This window comes from Psammomys obesus, unplaced genomic scaffold (genome assembly GCF_907164565.1).
Source record: "Psammomys obesus unplaced genomic scaffold, mPsaObe1.curated_primary_1811, whole genome shotgun sequence".
In the NCBI taxonomy this organism is placed as follows: Eukaryota; Metazoa; Chordata; class Mammalia; order Rodentia; family Muridae; genus Psammomys; species Psammomys obesus.
The window spans coordinates 13,926,945-13,945,800 of NW_026596240.1; the positions used below are offsets into that span (position 1 = coordinate 13,926,945).

The window sequence follows — 18,856 nt, forward strand, 5'->3', positions numbered from 1 at the left end:
AAGAGACTTATTTTCATTTTATGTGTATGTTTTTGCCTGCATAGATGTCTGTGCTCCATGTGCATGCAGAGTACCTGCAGAGGCCAGAAGAGGGAGGCAGGTTTTCTGAAACTGGAATAACTGATAGTTGTGAGCTGCCATGTGCTGGGAATTGAACCGGGGTCCTCTTGAAGAGCAGTAAGTGCTCTTTAGCCACTGAGCCATCTCACCAACCTCATGTTTCATTTCTTTTCCAACAAAGCAATCAATATTTATGAACTCTCTTTTCTGTAAATTCTATTACCATCCATAAAGAAAGGGTACTTTATTATGCCATGGACAGAGAAAATCATTCTGGAGTTCTGAGCAAGAAAGAAACCATAGAAAAGTAAAGTGTGCTCAGGGCCCTCGTGAAGATGTGGCAACTGCTAAGGAATGAAGCTTAGCATCAGATTTTACAGATCTGAAGCAAGCAGTCAGATGCAGTCCTCTAGGGTAGGGCTGCTGTGGGATCAGTTAAGCAGGAAAATGTTGATTTCAATGGCATGAGTTTAGCTTAAAGGAATTTTTGTTTTCTAATAAAAAAAATTTTAAACTAGTAAGGGGGAACAAGAGAAATGTATCTCCTAGTCTAAGAAAAGAAAGAAAAGCTTGTCCTATTCTCCATAGTAGCACATTCTTTGCCCTCCACAAGATAGACTATGGACAACTGAGCTAAAGTCTGCACCAAAGACAACTCTTCAAAAATGAAATATTTTGCAAAGGTAGCCTAAATATACAGAAAGTATTCCCATTCACTCCTATCTCCAGTCACATTCCACAAAAAGCTACACCAGTGTTCAGTTGGTACCTCCATAAAATAAATGAAAATCTGCCACTTTTTGACATGGGTGAACCTGAAGATCATTATAAGTCGGAAGGATGGTGTCGGTATTGCCTGATCTTACTACAAGACAGACTGTGAAAAGCTACCCCACGGAAGGGGAGAGGACAGCAGTCTCCTGAGGCCAAGGAAAGAAGTGTATAGCTAAACCAGGGGTGCTAAAGTTATGGTTCAACAAGAATAGGAAGATCTAGGGTGCTAACACAGGGTTGGGAATGAAATACAATAAAGAACTACACATTTCAAAAAGGTACAAGTCTGGGCATGATGATATACACCTGTAATCTAGGCACTTAACAAGATGATGGCAAGATACTTGTGAGTGTGAGGCCAGCGAGGGCTACAAGGTGAACGAAGTCTACCTGGACTACAAAGCAGGGCTATGCCTGAGCAAAACAAAAACCACTAAAAGAAAGGATTGTGAATGTTTCTACCACAAAGAAATGATGAGTCTGAGAAGATGATGTTCAACCAGATGAGACATTAAACAAGTATAAACAAATAAAATCAGCCTTTCCCTCACTCCTAGTCACTCACCCCACTATGTTTCTGCTGTTGTTGTTGTTTTCATTTATGGCACTTACATCACCCAAAAGCATCTTATTTCTTACCCCAAATTTTATTTATGCTGAATCTCTAGCACCTTCATACTCAATACATGTCTAAAAAAGCAAGTACACAAACAACAACAAAATCCACAATGTTTAAATCATTATGCTGGGTTTTTCATACATGAACTCAAATATAATCTGAACAACTATGAACATCATGAACAATCACAATTTAAAGATTTTTGAGATAGTTTTGCTGCATAGCCCACATTGCCTTTGGACTCTGACTCATTCACCAGTACCAGGATTATACATGTGTGCCACCATGTCCAGGGTATGAACTACTTTTCATATCCCCAAAAAATTTTTAATTTTTATTTACTTATTTATTACAATTTATTTGATTTGTATCCCCGCTGTAGCCCCCTCCCTTGTCTCCTGCCAGTCCTACCCACCCTCTTTCTTCTCCCCCTGTGCCTTTTCCCTAGTCCCATGATAGGGGTGGACCTCCTCCCCTTCCATCTGACCCTAGCTTATCGGGTCTCATCAAGGATGGCTGCATCATCTTCCTCTGTGGCCTGGAAGGCTGCACCGTCCCCAAGGGGAGGTGATCAAAGAGCCAGACACTGAGTTCATGTCAGAAACAGCCCCTGTACCCCTTACTAGGGTACCCACTTGGAAACTGAATAGCCAATGGGCTTCCTATGAACAGGGATCTAGGTCCTCTCCATGCATGGTCCTTCGTTGGAGTATCGGTCTCTTCAGGGGTCCCATGGGCCCAGGTAATTTAGCTCTGTTGTTCTCCTTGTGGAGTTCCTGTCTCCTCAAGGTCTTCCCATCTCCCTCTTCTTTCACAATGTTTCCAGCACTCTGCCAAAAGTTTGGCTATGAGGCTCAGTATCTCCTTCGATACCCTGGTGGATAGTCTTTCAGAGGTTCTTTGTGAAAGGCTACTGTCCTGTTCCTTTTCTTCTCCTACTTCTGATGTCTATCCTGTTTGCCCTTCTAAATGAGGATTACGCATCTTCCCTAGGGTCTTCCTTGTTTAGCTTCCTTAAGGCTATAGATTTTAGTATATTTATCCTATATTATATGGAAAATATCCACTTGTAAGTGAGTATGTATCATTTGGGTCTTTCTGCTTCTGGGTTACCTTGTTCAGGATGATCTTTAGATGTCCCTCAACAGAAGAATGGATACAGAGTGTATGGTACATTTATACAATGGAATACTACTCAGCAATTAAAAACATGGAAATCATGAAATTTGCAGGCAAATGGTGGGAACTAGAAAAAAAAAACCAAAATTTTAAATTTTAAAAAAACACAATAATACATGTTGCACTTTATTTGAGGGTCAGTGAGAAATCCCTAACATTAATTGACATCTCCATATAATAGGCCAATAAACTATGTGAACCTCAACCAAAATAACTCAGTCTTCTTAGCTGCTGGTTTATTTCAAGCACCGTGTGTGTGTGACCTACAGGATTTTTCAAATAGCCCTCCTGGGGTATCCTTACATATAATCCCTTATTTCTTTTATAGCTATTTACTAGCTTATTCCATAATGTGGAAAAATATAGCAGTTCTAAATAAGTTGAGTTATGAGAAGATGGACCATGCAAACGCTTTCTCAGGGAGTCTAGATTCAGCAGTCAGATCATCCACTCCAGTGTCAAAGCCCTAAATGACTACCACTAGACCAGCAATTCTACGTATGTGGGTCACAAGCCCTTTAGGAGTGAACTGACCCTTTCACAGGGGTCACCTAAGACCACCAGAAAAGATATTTACATTACAATTCATAACAGTAGCAAAATTAGAGTTATGAAGTAGCAAGAAAAATGAATTTATGGTTGGGGGTCACCACAACATGAGAAAGTGTATTACAGGGTCTCAGCATTATGATGGTTGAGAACCACGGCTCTAGACTATTTATTGTTTGAGTTATAGAAATTTAAGGAAGGACAGAATTCAAGTTCCAAACTCAGGCTTTTCATGCTTCCAAAATATAAAATAAAACCATTCTACCTATAAGTTAAAAAACACTCTTCATCAAAAACAAAACAAAACAAAACAAAAACAAAAAAAACCCACTCTTCATGACACCTGCAACTAGGAACCATAAGTAAGCTATGGAATTTGCTTCAATCTGGACATCTAAAGAAGATAAATAAGAAAGAGAATCCTGGGTAAGATGATCAACCCTCACGTAGAAAGACTAATGGGATGGACTTTGGATGTAGGAGAAAACAAGTAACATGACAGGAGCCTACCACAGAGGGCCTCTGAAAGACTCTACCTAGCAGTGTATCAAAGCAGATACTAAGACTCATAACCAAACCTTGGGCAGAGTGCAGGGAATTTTTTGAACGGAGAGGGAGTTAGTATGACCTGGAGAGGACAGGAGCTCCACAAGGACCAAATATATCTGGCACAGGGGTCTTTTGTGAGACTGTTTCTCCAACCAAGGACCATGTATGCATATAACCTAGAACCCCGGCTCAGATGTAGCCTGTGGTAGCTCAGTATTCCCTAGTAAGGGGAACAGGGACTATTTTTGACATGAACTCAGTGGCTGGCTCTTTGACCTCCCCCAGACACCCGAGGGAGGAGCAGTCCAGCTAGGCCACAGAGGAGGACTTTGCAGCCAGGCCTGAAGATACCTGATAAACCAGGGTCAGAAGAAAGGGGAGGAGGTCCTCCCCTATCAGTGGACTCCAAAAGGGGCAGAGAGGAGATGAAGGAGGGAGGGTGGGGTTGGGAGGGAATGAGGGAGCGGATACAGCTGGGATACAAAATGAATAAACTGTAACTAACATTTTAAAAAATCATTTTGATGTATGTCACTTACATAAATGTTCCAACAAACTAACTCCCAACAAGAGAAAGAGAAGTGTCTTTGTCTCCCATGTGTGCTTTTGTGGGTTAAGTCACAGGCATTGGCTACAATCATTGATGGCCCTCACATGATATTACAACTACCAGAGCAATCTACTAAACCAGCATCCAGAAGAAAGACCCCTTAGATATGATAAACTAACAAAAAATTTTCAAATTTAAAATTTTCAAAGAAATCTGGCAGAAACAACATCAATTGTAGGAAGAAACATATAGATAGATAGATAGATAGATAGATAGATAGATAGATAGATAGATAGATAGAAAGAAAGGAACAAATAGGGAGATACTTCTGACTACATTCAGAAGAAAAAAACAAACATGTGAAATACATCATGGGAGAAGAGGCTGGGGGAACACATGCATGAACAGCTGGAAGGAAAAGTGCAGAGAGAGAGAAGGTGAGAGTCCAATGCAGACTAGTCATACCATGCCCAAAATTATTCTGCAAACAATGAGAAACTACACAGTTTACACTTATGTTAAACTTAAGATTAAACCATAATTAACATTACTCAGTGTTATATGCGATTACCTCTTGCTTGCTTTCTCCGAGCCTGAAAAGTCATCATAATCTCTGTCTAAAGCTGTCCATGTGAGATCATTGTTTAACATACATAAAAAACACACAAGTAAGCACAATTGAAAAGTCCAATTATCTCCAAATAAGCTTTTTGTTTCACTCATTTTTTTTCTTTTTTCTGCCTGTTGTTTTATTCAAAGCCAAATGATAGATATGCCCACGGGTAATAAGGTCCCAGGGTTAAAAGAGCATTATGACAATTACAACAAACTAGATTACAGCTACTACAAACCAGAGCCCATTTGTCTACACTGCAGGAAAGTTATCGCTAGAAATGCTCTTCCTGTGTTCTTATCAATGCAGTGCACAAAGTACTTTGCCCTCAGCTCCTTCTCTATGATCTGCACAGTGTTTACTCCTATCTATCCCTGCCAGGCACTAGTGGCTCAGTGGCTCTCCTGAATCCCTACGGTATAGTAGGGGAGTGGAAGGAACTACATAGTATCAGACATAGATTCTGAGCTGCTAAACATTTCAGTGCAAAATTTCACACTAAAAACAAACAAACAAACAAACAAAAACTCTAAAGGAAATATATAAAACGTGTTCTTACTATACAGAAGTATTCAAGATCACCATGAGAAGAAAGCAGAATGCAGCTGGCTCTTTTCTAAGCTGGTTCCTTAATGGTGCTACTTGTACATGCCTTGGATACCGTGGGAATGCACAAGAATGTTTTGAGAGGGAAAATAAAGCCCATTAAAATAAAAATAATTACAAAGTGAGCCAAGTAGAATAGAGCCTAAAGCTTATAAAGTCACCTAAAGTTCTTAAAAATATAGTTCAAGTGGATAAACAGACAAAAGGAGAGCTACTCTAAAAGATTTGCATATGGGACTCACTTTCATCCTACTCCTGCTCCCAGGATTTTCTAGAAACAGCATTCCAGGTTTCTTACAAAGCAGCAGCTTGTCACTAGAAAAATCAAATATAAGCTTTTCGCAAACTTGTTCTGATCATCTTGATCTTTCAGCATTATCAGCCACATATGCTAGCTTTAGAAAAACATAGCTTTGTGGGTAGATATTTTTATTAATTAAACTTCTTTAATAATTTCATACATGTATATAATGTATTGTGACTGCTCTCATCCCAGTCACCCAGCCCTACCCTTCCATCCTCTGTCTTACTAATCTCTTTCCCACATTTGTATCTTTATGCTTATGATCCTCTGATTTTGACTAGGGCCTTCTGCACGGCCTTGAAGTTGGAAGAATCCACTGGAAACTGGTGGGTATGATGCAGCATACAAAACTAAAGACATGGTTCCCCTTCACCAGATTCCATCAGTAACCTACAGTTCAGTAGTAGAGGCTGTGTTCCATGAGCCTCTCCTTCCCTGTTCACAACTGCCTGCTCCAGGGCCCTGTCTTGTAGAGGACTGGTTCAAGAGCTAGCAGCTGCCTTGAGTCCATGACTACACTGGTTGTGTCATGTCTAAAGGATAGGATTTCACTGCCCTTCTTCTTCCATGCTTTGCATCCGCAGTGTTCCCTAAGCTTTAGATGTGATAGTATAGTGACTTGTTGGGAGACGAGCCTTCATCGGTCACTGACTGCTGTCTTGGGGCTGAGAGCGAGACTGCTAAGACTAATCATTTTGTTAATTAAACTCCAGCGGTGCCATAAACTCTTCAATTGTTTATCTTCCTGAGTGTTGTAGCATAATGGTCAACTTCTATCAAAGTTCATTAACAAATTTTATTAAGAAATTTAACACTTGTGAAGATGTGTCACTATATTAGTACCTATTTCTAGTCTCCAAATTCTTTTCTTCCTGTTACCTGCTGCTCCATGATCACCGCTTCTGTCATTTTTCACAGCTACCTTACAGGCCACACCAGGAGGTATCTGCACGTTAAGAATGGGAGGCCACATACTCTCTTGACCCAGGTGGGGGACAGAAGCCGTGGCAGAAGCACATTCCGAGAAGGTCCCTGCCCATTCCACTCTGTCTCATCCTTGGCAGCTACCACAAGCCTAGAGAGGGGATAAATTCTAGACCCAATGCTGACTCACTTCTAATTACAGCACAGTCTCTGGGGAAAAAAGGGAAATAGGCTGAAATTCAACACATTTACTTACTAGCAGTTCTCAACATTATTTATAAGCCTCTGTTTTGGATCTTTTTAATATATGTAGTCAAGAAACAGCTATTAGCTTAGTTGTAGAGGCTAGTCATATTCTTGAGAGAAAGGCAAGCCTAGAGAAGAGAGATTTATGACACGGTAACAAGGTCACTTTAAAATACATTTTACATTTACACTAGGTAGGGCTTCTGAACCTAAGGAAAAACCAAGGTGGCAAGAAGCTTCAGGGGGCACTAATACAAGGGATACTCAAGGGAACCTGGCATTAGCTATTTGGGGGCATTGGTCTGTACTTAGACAGCTGCAACCTGACTCAGTCTATATTTCCATTTAGATGGTGGATTCTTTTGAGGTCTGTGGATAGATTCAAGGAGGTGAGGAAGGCTGACAGGCTAATCACAGTATTCCATGTACAGCCAGGCATGCTGGCATGAGCATGTAACCCACTCCATGCAACATTCCAGAAGTCAAGGCTCCTGGACTACAAAGCAGCAAACTCACTTTAATTTTTTTTATGGTAGACACATGCTTTTCACCTAGATTAAAGAGATGATGGCTTTCATCAAATTTACAGAGGCACCTTACCCGAGTACTTACCCAGGCACTTGGGAGAGCCTCTGTAGTAATGCTGCTCCACAGAACAACACTCTCCACTCTCTCTCATACTTCTCTACTGTGTCCTTTTGCTGCTAAAGGACAGAACTGCAATTCTTAAGATTGATGCAATACTAAGGGGGTTGCTGTGTGCATTAAGAAACATCTGGATTACTGCTATAATTGCTACTTCAGGATGTCAGGAATCTAGAAAGTAAATGTTTTATTATAATATAGCACACATGCAGAACAGTACTAAATCAAAGGTGTACATTTTATCAACATTTTTAATGTGGGAATTTAAATTGTTAATGAACATATAATATAGAACATTGGAGAACATGATGCCACTAGGAGGAAAGATTATATATGAAATGCAGGAACCAGGGGTCTGGCTTTAGTCACAGGCTTGCTCTTGTCTGCATTATTTTTATGTTGGTTTTTTTGTTTGTTTGTTTGTTTTTATATGCATTCTTAATGATACTCAAGCATCTTGTAACATCCTGTACATAAGATGGTTTAGCATAGTTAGCCTCAAGATGACTTAGAACGATGTTTCAGTATTTAAAGGAGCTTAAAATACATGGAAATCTTTTCTCGATTGAAGCTGATTTGAAAGTTGGAACCCATGAACATGGCAGATAACCTTGAGTCAATAAAGGTTTCACAAAATATGCAAGGCAGACTCATTTATGTATTCACTAGACAGAAAGTCCATCCATCTTTGTGTGAACAATGCACAATGTACAAGAACCCCAGTTATTATTATCCATCACTTCCTTAACAGGAGGACTTTGAGTTTGTTTTTTCCTTTTTAAAAATGTTTTTTCTCTAATGATTGTGACATTTTATTTCCTCACCTGCTGAACTCTAAACTGTGTGTAAGTTGTAAATCGAAGACTTAAACCACATCAATTGTTGAAAAGTTTCACACAATGCATCTACCTTTGCCCCCACACACTTCCACTGTATGATTACATCAGGGCCCAAGTCTCCACCACTATCTGACCCTTGTTCACTTTCTTCCCTTGCCTCCACCCACCAAACTTTGTCCTTCCTGCCAAAGTTCAGCACTTCCTAGAAAAGTCTACTGCCTGTTTGATATTGTACTTCACTTTAGTCACCAAAGGAAGAATTTACAGGTGCTTGGCCCCATCTATAAGACCATGACCGAAATCTGACCTCCTGTTACAATACATGAACTTCTGCCCTACTGATAAGGCTGGCAGATATAAGTAGGATTTTTCAAATAATCCCTTGGGAATTTATACGCAGCACAGCCATAAAGGGGGTGAATGGAAGGTCGGTTTCACTAAAAATAATAAATATTGCCATGTTTATTCAAAGTGTGCCTTGTTATGCTCCAGGCCAAAAGTTCAGATAAACACTATTGTAAATGACAAAATATTACAACTTTTTGTTACTTCTGTTATGATCTTTCCGCTGAACACCAATAGAAATGTTTTCCCTGTGTAAGTTCCTGCCCTGGCATTGAATAAAATGTCCTGAGATGAGAATACTGGATTTGCCTGAGGGTCAAAAAAAAAGGGTGTTTACCTCTTACAATCAAAAACAAACACTGACTATGACATAGTGCTAATACTAATTGGTAAGGTCAAAGGCGAGAGTGACAAACTGAATAAACATTATACCTGCCCTAAAAGGGGTTACCATCTATTGATGAAGGACAATCTAGTAGAATATGATGATCAATGCAATAAACACAAAGACACACGACAGGCCTTACACAAATGTTGAGAACAGATCACTACTGAGCTCAGTTTACAATATTAGGAAAATTTGCTGGAAGACAAGTATAAGAATCAGGAAATTAAAATGAAACAGAATAAAAAAACAATGGATTAGGAGTGGTAACTGAGGTAGAAGGGCTAATGTGAAGAAAGGATGACAACTGCAAAATGCTTCAGAATTTGAAAGCAAGGTGATAAGCAGCAAGAAATGTGGAGGACCTCTAAAGAGCCATAGGCTGTGCTTTCTTCAATTATTTTGGTGTTTTACAAGATAGATGATCAATAAGATTAAGCAGGTAACCCATGTTAGACATAACTAGGACTTTGGCAGGAGCTAAGTGTCTGAGATTGGGGGTAGAGGAAACACTTAAGGTGATGACTTTCACTAGCTATAATAAGTAGCTGAATGGAGGCAATGGCCTTATGATGATGGGGAAAATAAGATAAAGTTCAATAATATTCATAAGACCTGCAGGTCTAGATATGGTACTAAGGTAAAATCAACAAGAGTGTGGCTTTCTAACTGGTGATTAGAACAATCTTTTTATAGCTTCAAGACCACTGAAATTTCAGAAGTCTGCAGGAGCAGTGAAGTGTGAAAGACTCATCATGATGTTGTTTCTACTATCTGTGTACTCTCCAACAGGCAAACAAGCTGCTGTCATTAGGGGAGACTGAACCCAGATCCTCACTCAAAGTTAAGGACATGCTCCACCAACGAGCCCACCCTCCGTTCTAGCACACAAACAAATGAACATCAAGAAACAGCAGTGGCACAAAGAGAATGCTGAGGATAGTGAAGGGCAGCAAGATGAGCTGACAAATCCAAATGAAGAAATGAAGACAATATTGGAATGGAAGGACTTAGTCCTATAGAGTTTATGTTCTTATTCTCCAGTCTTCAGTAGTCAAACTGTTCTTTTTCTCAAGGTCTATGATTAATGTTTACTATATAAAATGAGAACATTGTAATACATACTTATGTTGAATAAACAATAAAAACAAGGAAATCATGAAATTTTCAGGCAAACGGTGGGAACTGGAAAAGATCATCCTGAGTGAGGTAACCCAGAAGCAGAAAGACACACATGGTATATGCTCACTTATAAGTGGATATTATACATGTAATATAGGATAAACATACTATAATCTGTACACCTAATGGAGCTAAGCAAGAAGGAGGACCCTGGGTAAGATACTCAATCCTCATTCAGATTCCAATCCTCAGGCATTGGAAGAGGCAACAGGACAGGAGCCTACCACAGAGGCCTCTGAAAGACTCTACCCAGCAGGGTATCAAAGTAGATGCTGAGACTCATAGCCAAACTTTGGGCAGAGTGCATGGAATCTTATGAAAGAATGGTGAGATAGAGGGGACAGAGCTCCACAAGGAGAGCAACAGAACCAAAAAATCTGGGCCCAGGAGTATTTTCTGAGACTGATACTCCAACCAAGGACCATTCATGGAGATAACCTAGAACCCCTGCACAGATATAACCCATGACAGCTCAGTCTTCAATATGAACTCAGTGGCTGGCTCTTTGATCACCTCTCCCTGAAGGGGGGAGGGGCAGCCTTGCCAGGCCACAGAGGAAGACAATGCAGACAGTCCTGATGAGACCTGATAGCCTAAGGGTCAGATGGAAGGGGAGGAGGTCCTCCCCTATCAGTGGACTGGGGAAGGGGCATGAGAGGAGAAGAGGGAGGAAGGGCAGGATTGGGAGAAGGCAAGAGAGGGGCTACAGCTGTGATACAAAGTAAATAAATTGTAACAAATAAAAAAGTTAAAAATAAAATAAAATCTAGAGTTCCTGCGTACATAAATATGTCTATATTTCATAGTGCATGCTTCTGAAAATACTAGTGCTGCATCTAAACATCAGACAACTGTCATTTATTAAATATCAATAATTTGCCAAGGACTGAACTGACATCATTTCACTGTCAACAACCACACTACACAGGAAATTATTTTCCCATTTCACACATAAGTGTGCTAGACCACCCTAATGCATACAACTAGTAAATGCGCAAGTGAATGACTTCTCGGATAGAATTCTCACTTGAAGCAAATCTGTTTTGTTTTCATAAAAACTTAACAAAACTTTATAAAAAGCAGCGCACAGTGGTAAAACAGCACTGTCACATTATTGTCATCCCAAAAATGCACTTCCATTCTGGCTCACAGCAATCATTTAAAGCATAAAATCTCACTTATGTAGACATTCATGCATATCCTAATCCACTTCATGCAGAAGAGAAATTAGATGAGTATTAAGAACTCACAGAGATACACATATGCCATTTTCACCAGCACAGTGAGTAACAGAACACTTAAGATAATGTAAGGGAGTCTATCATCTTGGAACAGGAGGGATTGGAGGGAGTTGCTCTGAGATTGGGGGAATCAGTGCTTATTTTTGAGTTTGTTTAGGTTTACTTTTGGTTGTTTTACGGAAGTTCAGACATTATGAAGTATTAAGTTTAAAATTGATGGGCCTGATTACATCAAAATTAAAGATGTTCATTTCAAGAAACAGAAACATAAACAGGAGGGATGTTTACAACACCCTACACTGTCATTATCAACTACACAGAAAGAATTTCTAAAATTTCTCTTTCCAAGAAAAAAAAAAAAAAAGACGTAAGAAACCCTAAATAAACATTAACCAAGGTTTAGAAGAAATAAGTATGATGTGATTAATGTGTCTATAAAGAAGGCACAGTTTGATACCAGCGGCCAAAGAAATACAAACATCTATTAAGACGACACTCAGAGCCACCGGCTCTGCTCACCTGTGCATCTCCATGCAGGTGGATGGCCACAGTGGGGAAACGGCCGCTTCCTAAGATTCTATTAGCACCACACTATTGCCCTTTCAGAAAATTTCTTTTACCAGTACTTTATAAAACAAAAGGAGTAATTGTCAAAAAATGTAAATGCTTTTCATAAATATTTTAATGTATAAAAACAGGTTATTCTAGGTTACAGAAATATGAATACATTCCTATTTGTAACCTACCAATCTGCTGATGTCTCTTTGAAATGTCATCAGCTACGTAGCATTTTACATGGCAAATATAAACAAGACTCAAGAAGGAAGTACTTAATACTCATTAAACAAAACTTTGTTAAAAAGCAAATAAAAATAGTAATAATAATTCAGAACTTGGGGTTCAGCACACATCTTTATCAGGAAGATCAGATCAACACTCACCAGGACAGAGTATATGTGCAGACACCGATATACAGGAGAGAAATCCACCAAGTCTTGAGCTCCAGGTACCTAAAAGCATACAATTACAAAAATATCAAGGTTATTATAGGAAAACTACATTAACTTTCTTTTTTAATACTCAAGTGGTTACTTGTTTTCACAGCCAGATATATACTGTAAGTGGGAATTTCAAAACAAAAGAATCATGTAGAGATGGCTCAGCAATTACGAGTGCTTGCTGCTCTTTCAGAGGACCTGAGGTCAGTTCCCAGCACCTACATAATATAACTTACAACCACCTGTAACTCTAGTTCCAGGGGATCCAAAACTGTCTTCGTGTGTCCATGAGTGCCCACACACAGTTGGCATACACATAAAGAAACACACATACATACACATAAATTAAAAAGAAAAAATAAACCCAGAAAAAAAAGCATTCCTGAGTTCAAAGTCACATATTTAGGTGCATGAAATTCTGTCTCAAAATCACATACATGCACACACAAAGAGAGAGAGAGAGAGAGAGGGAGAGAGAGAGAGAGAAAACAGTAAAAAATCTTAGCTCTTTTACTGTAGTACAAGACTAATAAGCTGTGCTAATGGGGTCCAGGTGTCACAGTCAAAGATGAGAAGAGAAACCTGATGTCTTTCCCTTCAGAGACACATGTGGGCCAAGGACCACCAGGGGAAGTGCAAAGATGGAGCTGTGACTTTGGTGACCTGACTCTCCTTCTAAAATGCATACAGTTTATGTAAAAGCCAAGTTTCCAGTGTCAAAGAGAAACTTGCTATACAAGACAAATGTTTTAATGGACAGACAGTTATTAGAGGTCATAAGTATTAAAATGTGTAAGTCATTTTCATCAAAGTACAGAAGTTATATAGAAAGGCAAGGACACTGTGTTAAAAATGAGACGAGAAAAGCAAAGTCAAACCAAGAAGTTATTCAACAAATTTTAAAGTAATAATGAGTGGTATGTTGACTAAACTTACACATCAAAATAAAAAGCAAAAATCAGGTGTTAACTAAAATCATTTCTTATAACTAATAGGAATTTGCCAGATGACTTGACAAGGAGGAAGTCAGAATGGACTTTCATCTAAATTTCCTCAACTAAGAAAGGAAACCATCATTTGTCAGACACAGATTCAATAAGAATAAAAAAAGGACCTGAAAATACATGTTAAACAAAATGAAAAGGGGGAAAAAAAAAGAAAGAGAAACAGTACATAAGTAATTACAATAAAGACCTAGCTGGTTTTTCCTGTCACAACGGTAACTGTGAATCATCAGCACAAAACCAGCAGACACATCTAAGCTGGGTTAGACTGACTAATGGTTACAGTGCTGGTTCCCTTTCTTTTATAAAGCAAACACTGACTATTCTTTGGGGCACAGCTTCTCTAACCAAGACTTTTCTCTTACTGAAATGTTCTTTGTTCTATACAGAGCACTGCCATGCTCACGGCCTGAACCACCTGGCACTCTACCTTCTGCTGTGCTTCACCAGTCATACCGTAGGTCTCCTACATTTAAGCTCTGATTTAAGCTCTCAGACTGATGAGGCCTCTGAAGCAAAACAGCTGCTGTGGGAACCAAAAGACTCTATGCCGTAGGGTCGCTTATTTCAAGTGACCAATTACTTCTATAGTCACATAGATACAGCATGAAAACGTTACGAACATTTATCTTGCCAGAAAACAAGAGCTAAAAGCTATATAAAGCACATCATCTAAATAAAAAAATTTTGAAGATTTATAATAGTATTTAAACTACATAAAATAATGTTTGCACACAAAAAAAGACAAAGGAAATATGTAGAGAAAAGATGACTCTATGCAGGAAATGAGATCACTTATTCAGCGTAAGTGTGGTTACTTATATGTCAGAAGTCTGGAGAACTCTCCTAATTTTCAGCCTCTGCCTTGTTTCACGGGTTCTTTATGTAGCTTGTTTCTGTAGGTTCACTTTGGCACAGAGCCAGTCCCTCTCAAAAATGAAACTACTTGAAGCCATTCTTCAGGCAGAACCCTACCTAACCCAGTGACTTGTCAGAGCCATCCTTACAGAATAAACAGCGAAAGTAAGGCGAAATTTCCTGGAGAGCTGTGATAAATAAGCTGGCAGTCCCCATTAAAAAAAAAGGCATTTCATTGCTAATGGGTAGAATTGGTGTATCCCCACTAATGGTTTGTAAAAGCTACCTCTTGCAAGGTGACAAAGTTCTTCCCTGTCATCAGCACCAAGTCTGTTTTCTGACTATTAACAATGTCCTGACCCATTATTTCTTGGCCCCAAAACTAACATACAGATAAACTCTCCCACATACAGGCCCAATTGTCTGCTTTGAAAGGTCCACAGAGAGAGCTAGGCAAGAGGTAGAGGAACAAAAAAAGAGGTTCCAGCTCACCAACTCTCCCTCCCTCACAAACAGCCCAATATTTAGAAACTGTTTTTTTCGTCCCTGCTCCCCTCGGAGCGCATACTAGGAGTGCGCACTGTGAGGGCGCAGAATGCTGTGAGGGTAGAGGCATGTCAAGTATGCACTGACTCATGTTGCTTTGAGCTGGATGTGTTTTCTCTGCTTCTACTAATGAAAAAGAATCACTTACATCTACAGAAGGCAAGAGAGGAAGAGCAACAAGCACTGCGTGAAGGAATGTCACCCTTCTGCAAGATGGAATGCAGTTTCCAGAATAAAAACACGGGTGGAGGAAAGCTCTGGACAAAGCAGCTGCCCGGGGCACGAGCAGTGACACGTCTGCTCTCCATACTCTCCTGGAGTGCTGGGTTCCTATTTTCTTCCTCCCTCCTTTCTTTGTCTCCCCTCACTTAAGTTGCATAGAATGATTGAAGCAGACTTGGGTTTCGTCAGGGAGGGGCCCAAGGACACCCTTTGAAGCTAACAATGACTGTCTCTAATGTTTTCTGTCTCCTAACAAAAGCCATGACTCTTTTATCAGCTTCATCTAAATTTTCCTTTCCAAAGTAAATAACAAGGCCCTTGCATTTTACACATGTCCAAGTTTGACAAATCATTTTCCACGGGGACTGGAACTGACAAGAGATGACGTTGTGGTAGGGCCCTGTCATTTCCTCTTATAAGGGCTTTCTCTGAGGCTACAACAACATGATTAAAATAGTTAAACATTTCCTGTGCCTTGCAGTCAGGGACTCAAGACATTAGGAGTATTTTTCTAGAAGTTCAAATAGACCTAGGAAGACACCAGCAGTGACCACAAACAGTACACAGGACATGACCCTGCTTTGTGTCTAATATTAAGAATTCCCATGAAATCACTTCATCACCAAGGACAGCAGCTGCCCAACTGCACAGGTCCAAGAGCAGTTAACGCTTCCCACCAGCCAAACACGCAGGAATTTCACAATAAAGCAACTGTTGGTAAAATTTTAATGGTACAGCTACGATTTGTGCCCCCAGAAACTGTAATATAAGAAACACAAGCACTTCTTAACAAAACAAATAATAGCTACTAAAAGGGATATTAGAGTGGCTGGCACAACACAGAAACAGACAGGGAAGCAATTAGTGCAACTTAGAACCATTTTCCTATCACGCGGACAGTAACAGTTTCAACCAAGACAATGCTTTCCAACTTTTATCTACAGAATATGTGTTAAGCAGCATTTACATACACACAGAAGCCATCACGCAAGGATCAACATGACTCAAGGACAGAAGACAGACTAAGAAAATCAAATGTATAAGTGAAATTAATAAACCCTGAAAACGATCCTATATCTATGTAGGCATTATTGCCTGAAGAATGTTTGAAGACTTAGAATAGATGTAGACTATCTCACAGTCAGGAAGAAAAGAATTAACATTTCTGATCATGAAATTTTTTAAGAAATACCAGGATCTGATTTGTAAACTATCTTTCCTTCTGTAATAGAACGGCTTTAGGTAAAAGGAGGTCTCTGAGAATGGAAAATGACTAATGTAAGTTTTCATCAAGCATAAGGGGACAATATTTACATAAAAGATTTCTGATTTCAAGGAAGTGATGCCACTCAAGCTTCAACTGATGCTTCACATAATATTTTGCTAACCGTCCCTTCCACAGAAAGAGTCTCAGTGAGCAACTACTTCCCCTGTTTTAAAGACTCACTAAAGAAGCCTAGTTAAGACTGGATTGTCCTAGCAAGCCCAGGAGGCTCAGGCAGAAGGACCTTGAGTTTGAAAACAGGCTGCACTACATATCCAGACCTTGTCTCAAGAACAAAAATCTGTAAACAAACTTTTCTAACCCGATAAATGTTCCTGCTTTGTTGTTGGATAAGCATACCCTTATACAAGGGAAACTAAATACAAGAGAAAGTTCCTTTCTTCCCTGCACCCCAAAACAAGAACAAAAACAAAACAAAACAAACAAACAAACAAAAAAAAAACAGACTATGATTCTCCTGCACTGTTTATCAACATAGAACATTTTTAGTTCACTCCAACCTTGCTCTTCACACCTTTGCCCCAGAGGACAAACACAAATACCAGCTCTCACTAACCCTTGTACACATTCCTCATTTACTTTGCTCTTAAAAACCTTTCAAAGTAGATGGATTGAAGAGACAGGCTTGTAGGAACTTAGGTATGTTTCTCACTAATTATCTAAGCCATGTTCCACCTTCAAAATCCTTCTGATTGCCACTTCACACAGAGCAGTTTCTTGGCATTAGCAAATAACTGCAGGACCTGGGGCTCATTTCTAAGCATTAGAAATGATCTGAAGTCATTAAAATGTACCAGGCATTTTCTGCAGGGAGTGGACAAGAAATGACTAGCTAGAGAGACTCGGCCTTTGCATTCAGAGATTCCACTGAAGCAGCCCATATTATGTTTGGAAACCAAGAAATACCTGGCAGATATTTTTTAGCAGGATTCTTTCTGAACTACTTTGACTCCAGAAGTCTAGAGGAAAAAAAAAGGGTAAAATTCATTTGAACATAAGATCTCACAAAGGAGACTAAATACCACAGACTACCAACAAACCAGGAGGACTAGGATCCTAAAGTAACAGAAAATAATGTCAGTACACTAATGCTCTAGGCTTTAACCAGAGCTCTCTCCTGAAAGTTAGAATTTTCCTACAAAGATGCTCTCAAATTATTAGGACCCTTTATGGGAACACCTAAAATGGTTAACACATGTACAAGTATTTGTACTAAGCATAAAAAGTTGTTTTTGCAAGGAAATCATGAAATTTTCGGGCAAAGGGTAGGACCTAGAAAAGATCATCCTGAGTGAGGTATCCCAGAAGCAAAAAGACACACATGGTATGTACTCACTTATAAGTGGATACTAGACTTATTAGATAGCATAAACATACTAAAATCTGTACACCTAAAAAAGCTAAGCAAAAAGCAGGACCCTGGGTAAGATGATCAATCCTCACTCAGAAAGGCAAACAGGATGGAAATCAGAAGAGGGAGAAAACAGGCAACAAGACAGGAGCCTGTCACAGAGGGACTCTGAAAGACTCTACCCAGCAGGGTATCAAAGCAGATGCTGAGACTCATAGCCAAACTTTAAGAAGAATACAGGGAATCTTATGAAAGGGGGAGATAGAAAGACCTGGAGGGGACATGAGTGCCACAAGGAGAGCAACAGAACCAAAATATCTGGGCACAGGGGACTTTTCTGAGACTGATACTCCAACCAAGGACCATTCATGGAGATAACCTAGAACGCCTGCACAGATGTAGCCCATGGCAGCTCAGTTTCCAAATGGGTTCCCTAGTAAGGGGAACAGGGACTGTCTCTAACATGAACTGATTGGCCTGCTCTTTGATCACCTCCCCCTGAGGGGGGAGCAGCCTTGCCAGGCTACAAAGGAGGACAATGCAGCCAGTCCTGATGAGACCTGGTAGGCTAGGGTCAGAGGGAAGGGGAGGAGGACGTCCCCTATCAGTGGACTTTGGGAGGGGCAGGGAAGTGATGAGGAAGGAAGTGTAAGATTGGGAGGGAATGAGGGAGGAGGTTATAGCTGGGATACAAAGTGATTAAATTGTAATTAATATAAAAAATAAAAATAATTAAATAAAAAAAGTTGTTTTTGTTTTTTTAATCACCACTTCCTCTTGTGGAGGCAATGCAAAAACTCTCTGGCCAAAACCATGGGATAATTTCTTCAGTATTATCTGCTTCAGTCTGAACAATGGTGAAATAAAAACCCCAACAGTCTTTTTTAACAAGGGTCTAGTTCATACTCAAAATTGCTAGGGACAAACAAGGGCAGTTTAACACTAAAGTCAATACTAAACACAAAAGATCTGGGCTGAGGCA

General features: G+C 39.7%; 1 protein-coding gene across 3 annotated transcripts in view; it reads right to left on the reverse strand.

Annotated features, from left to right (window-relative positions):
• Exoc6b (exocyst complex component 6B) overlaps positions 1–18,856 on the reverse strand; it is a 442,378-nt gene that overhangs the window by 240,096 nt on the left and 183,426 nt on the right. For all 3 annotated transcript variants that reach the window (XM_055596436.1, XM_055596434.1, XM_055596435.1), the window contains one exon: positions 12,552–12,620. In XM_055596436.1, the coding sequence (XP_055452411.1) occupies positions 12,552–12,620 (69 nt within the window). The remainder of the gene's footprint in view (positions 1–12,551; positions 12,621–18,856) is intronic.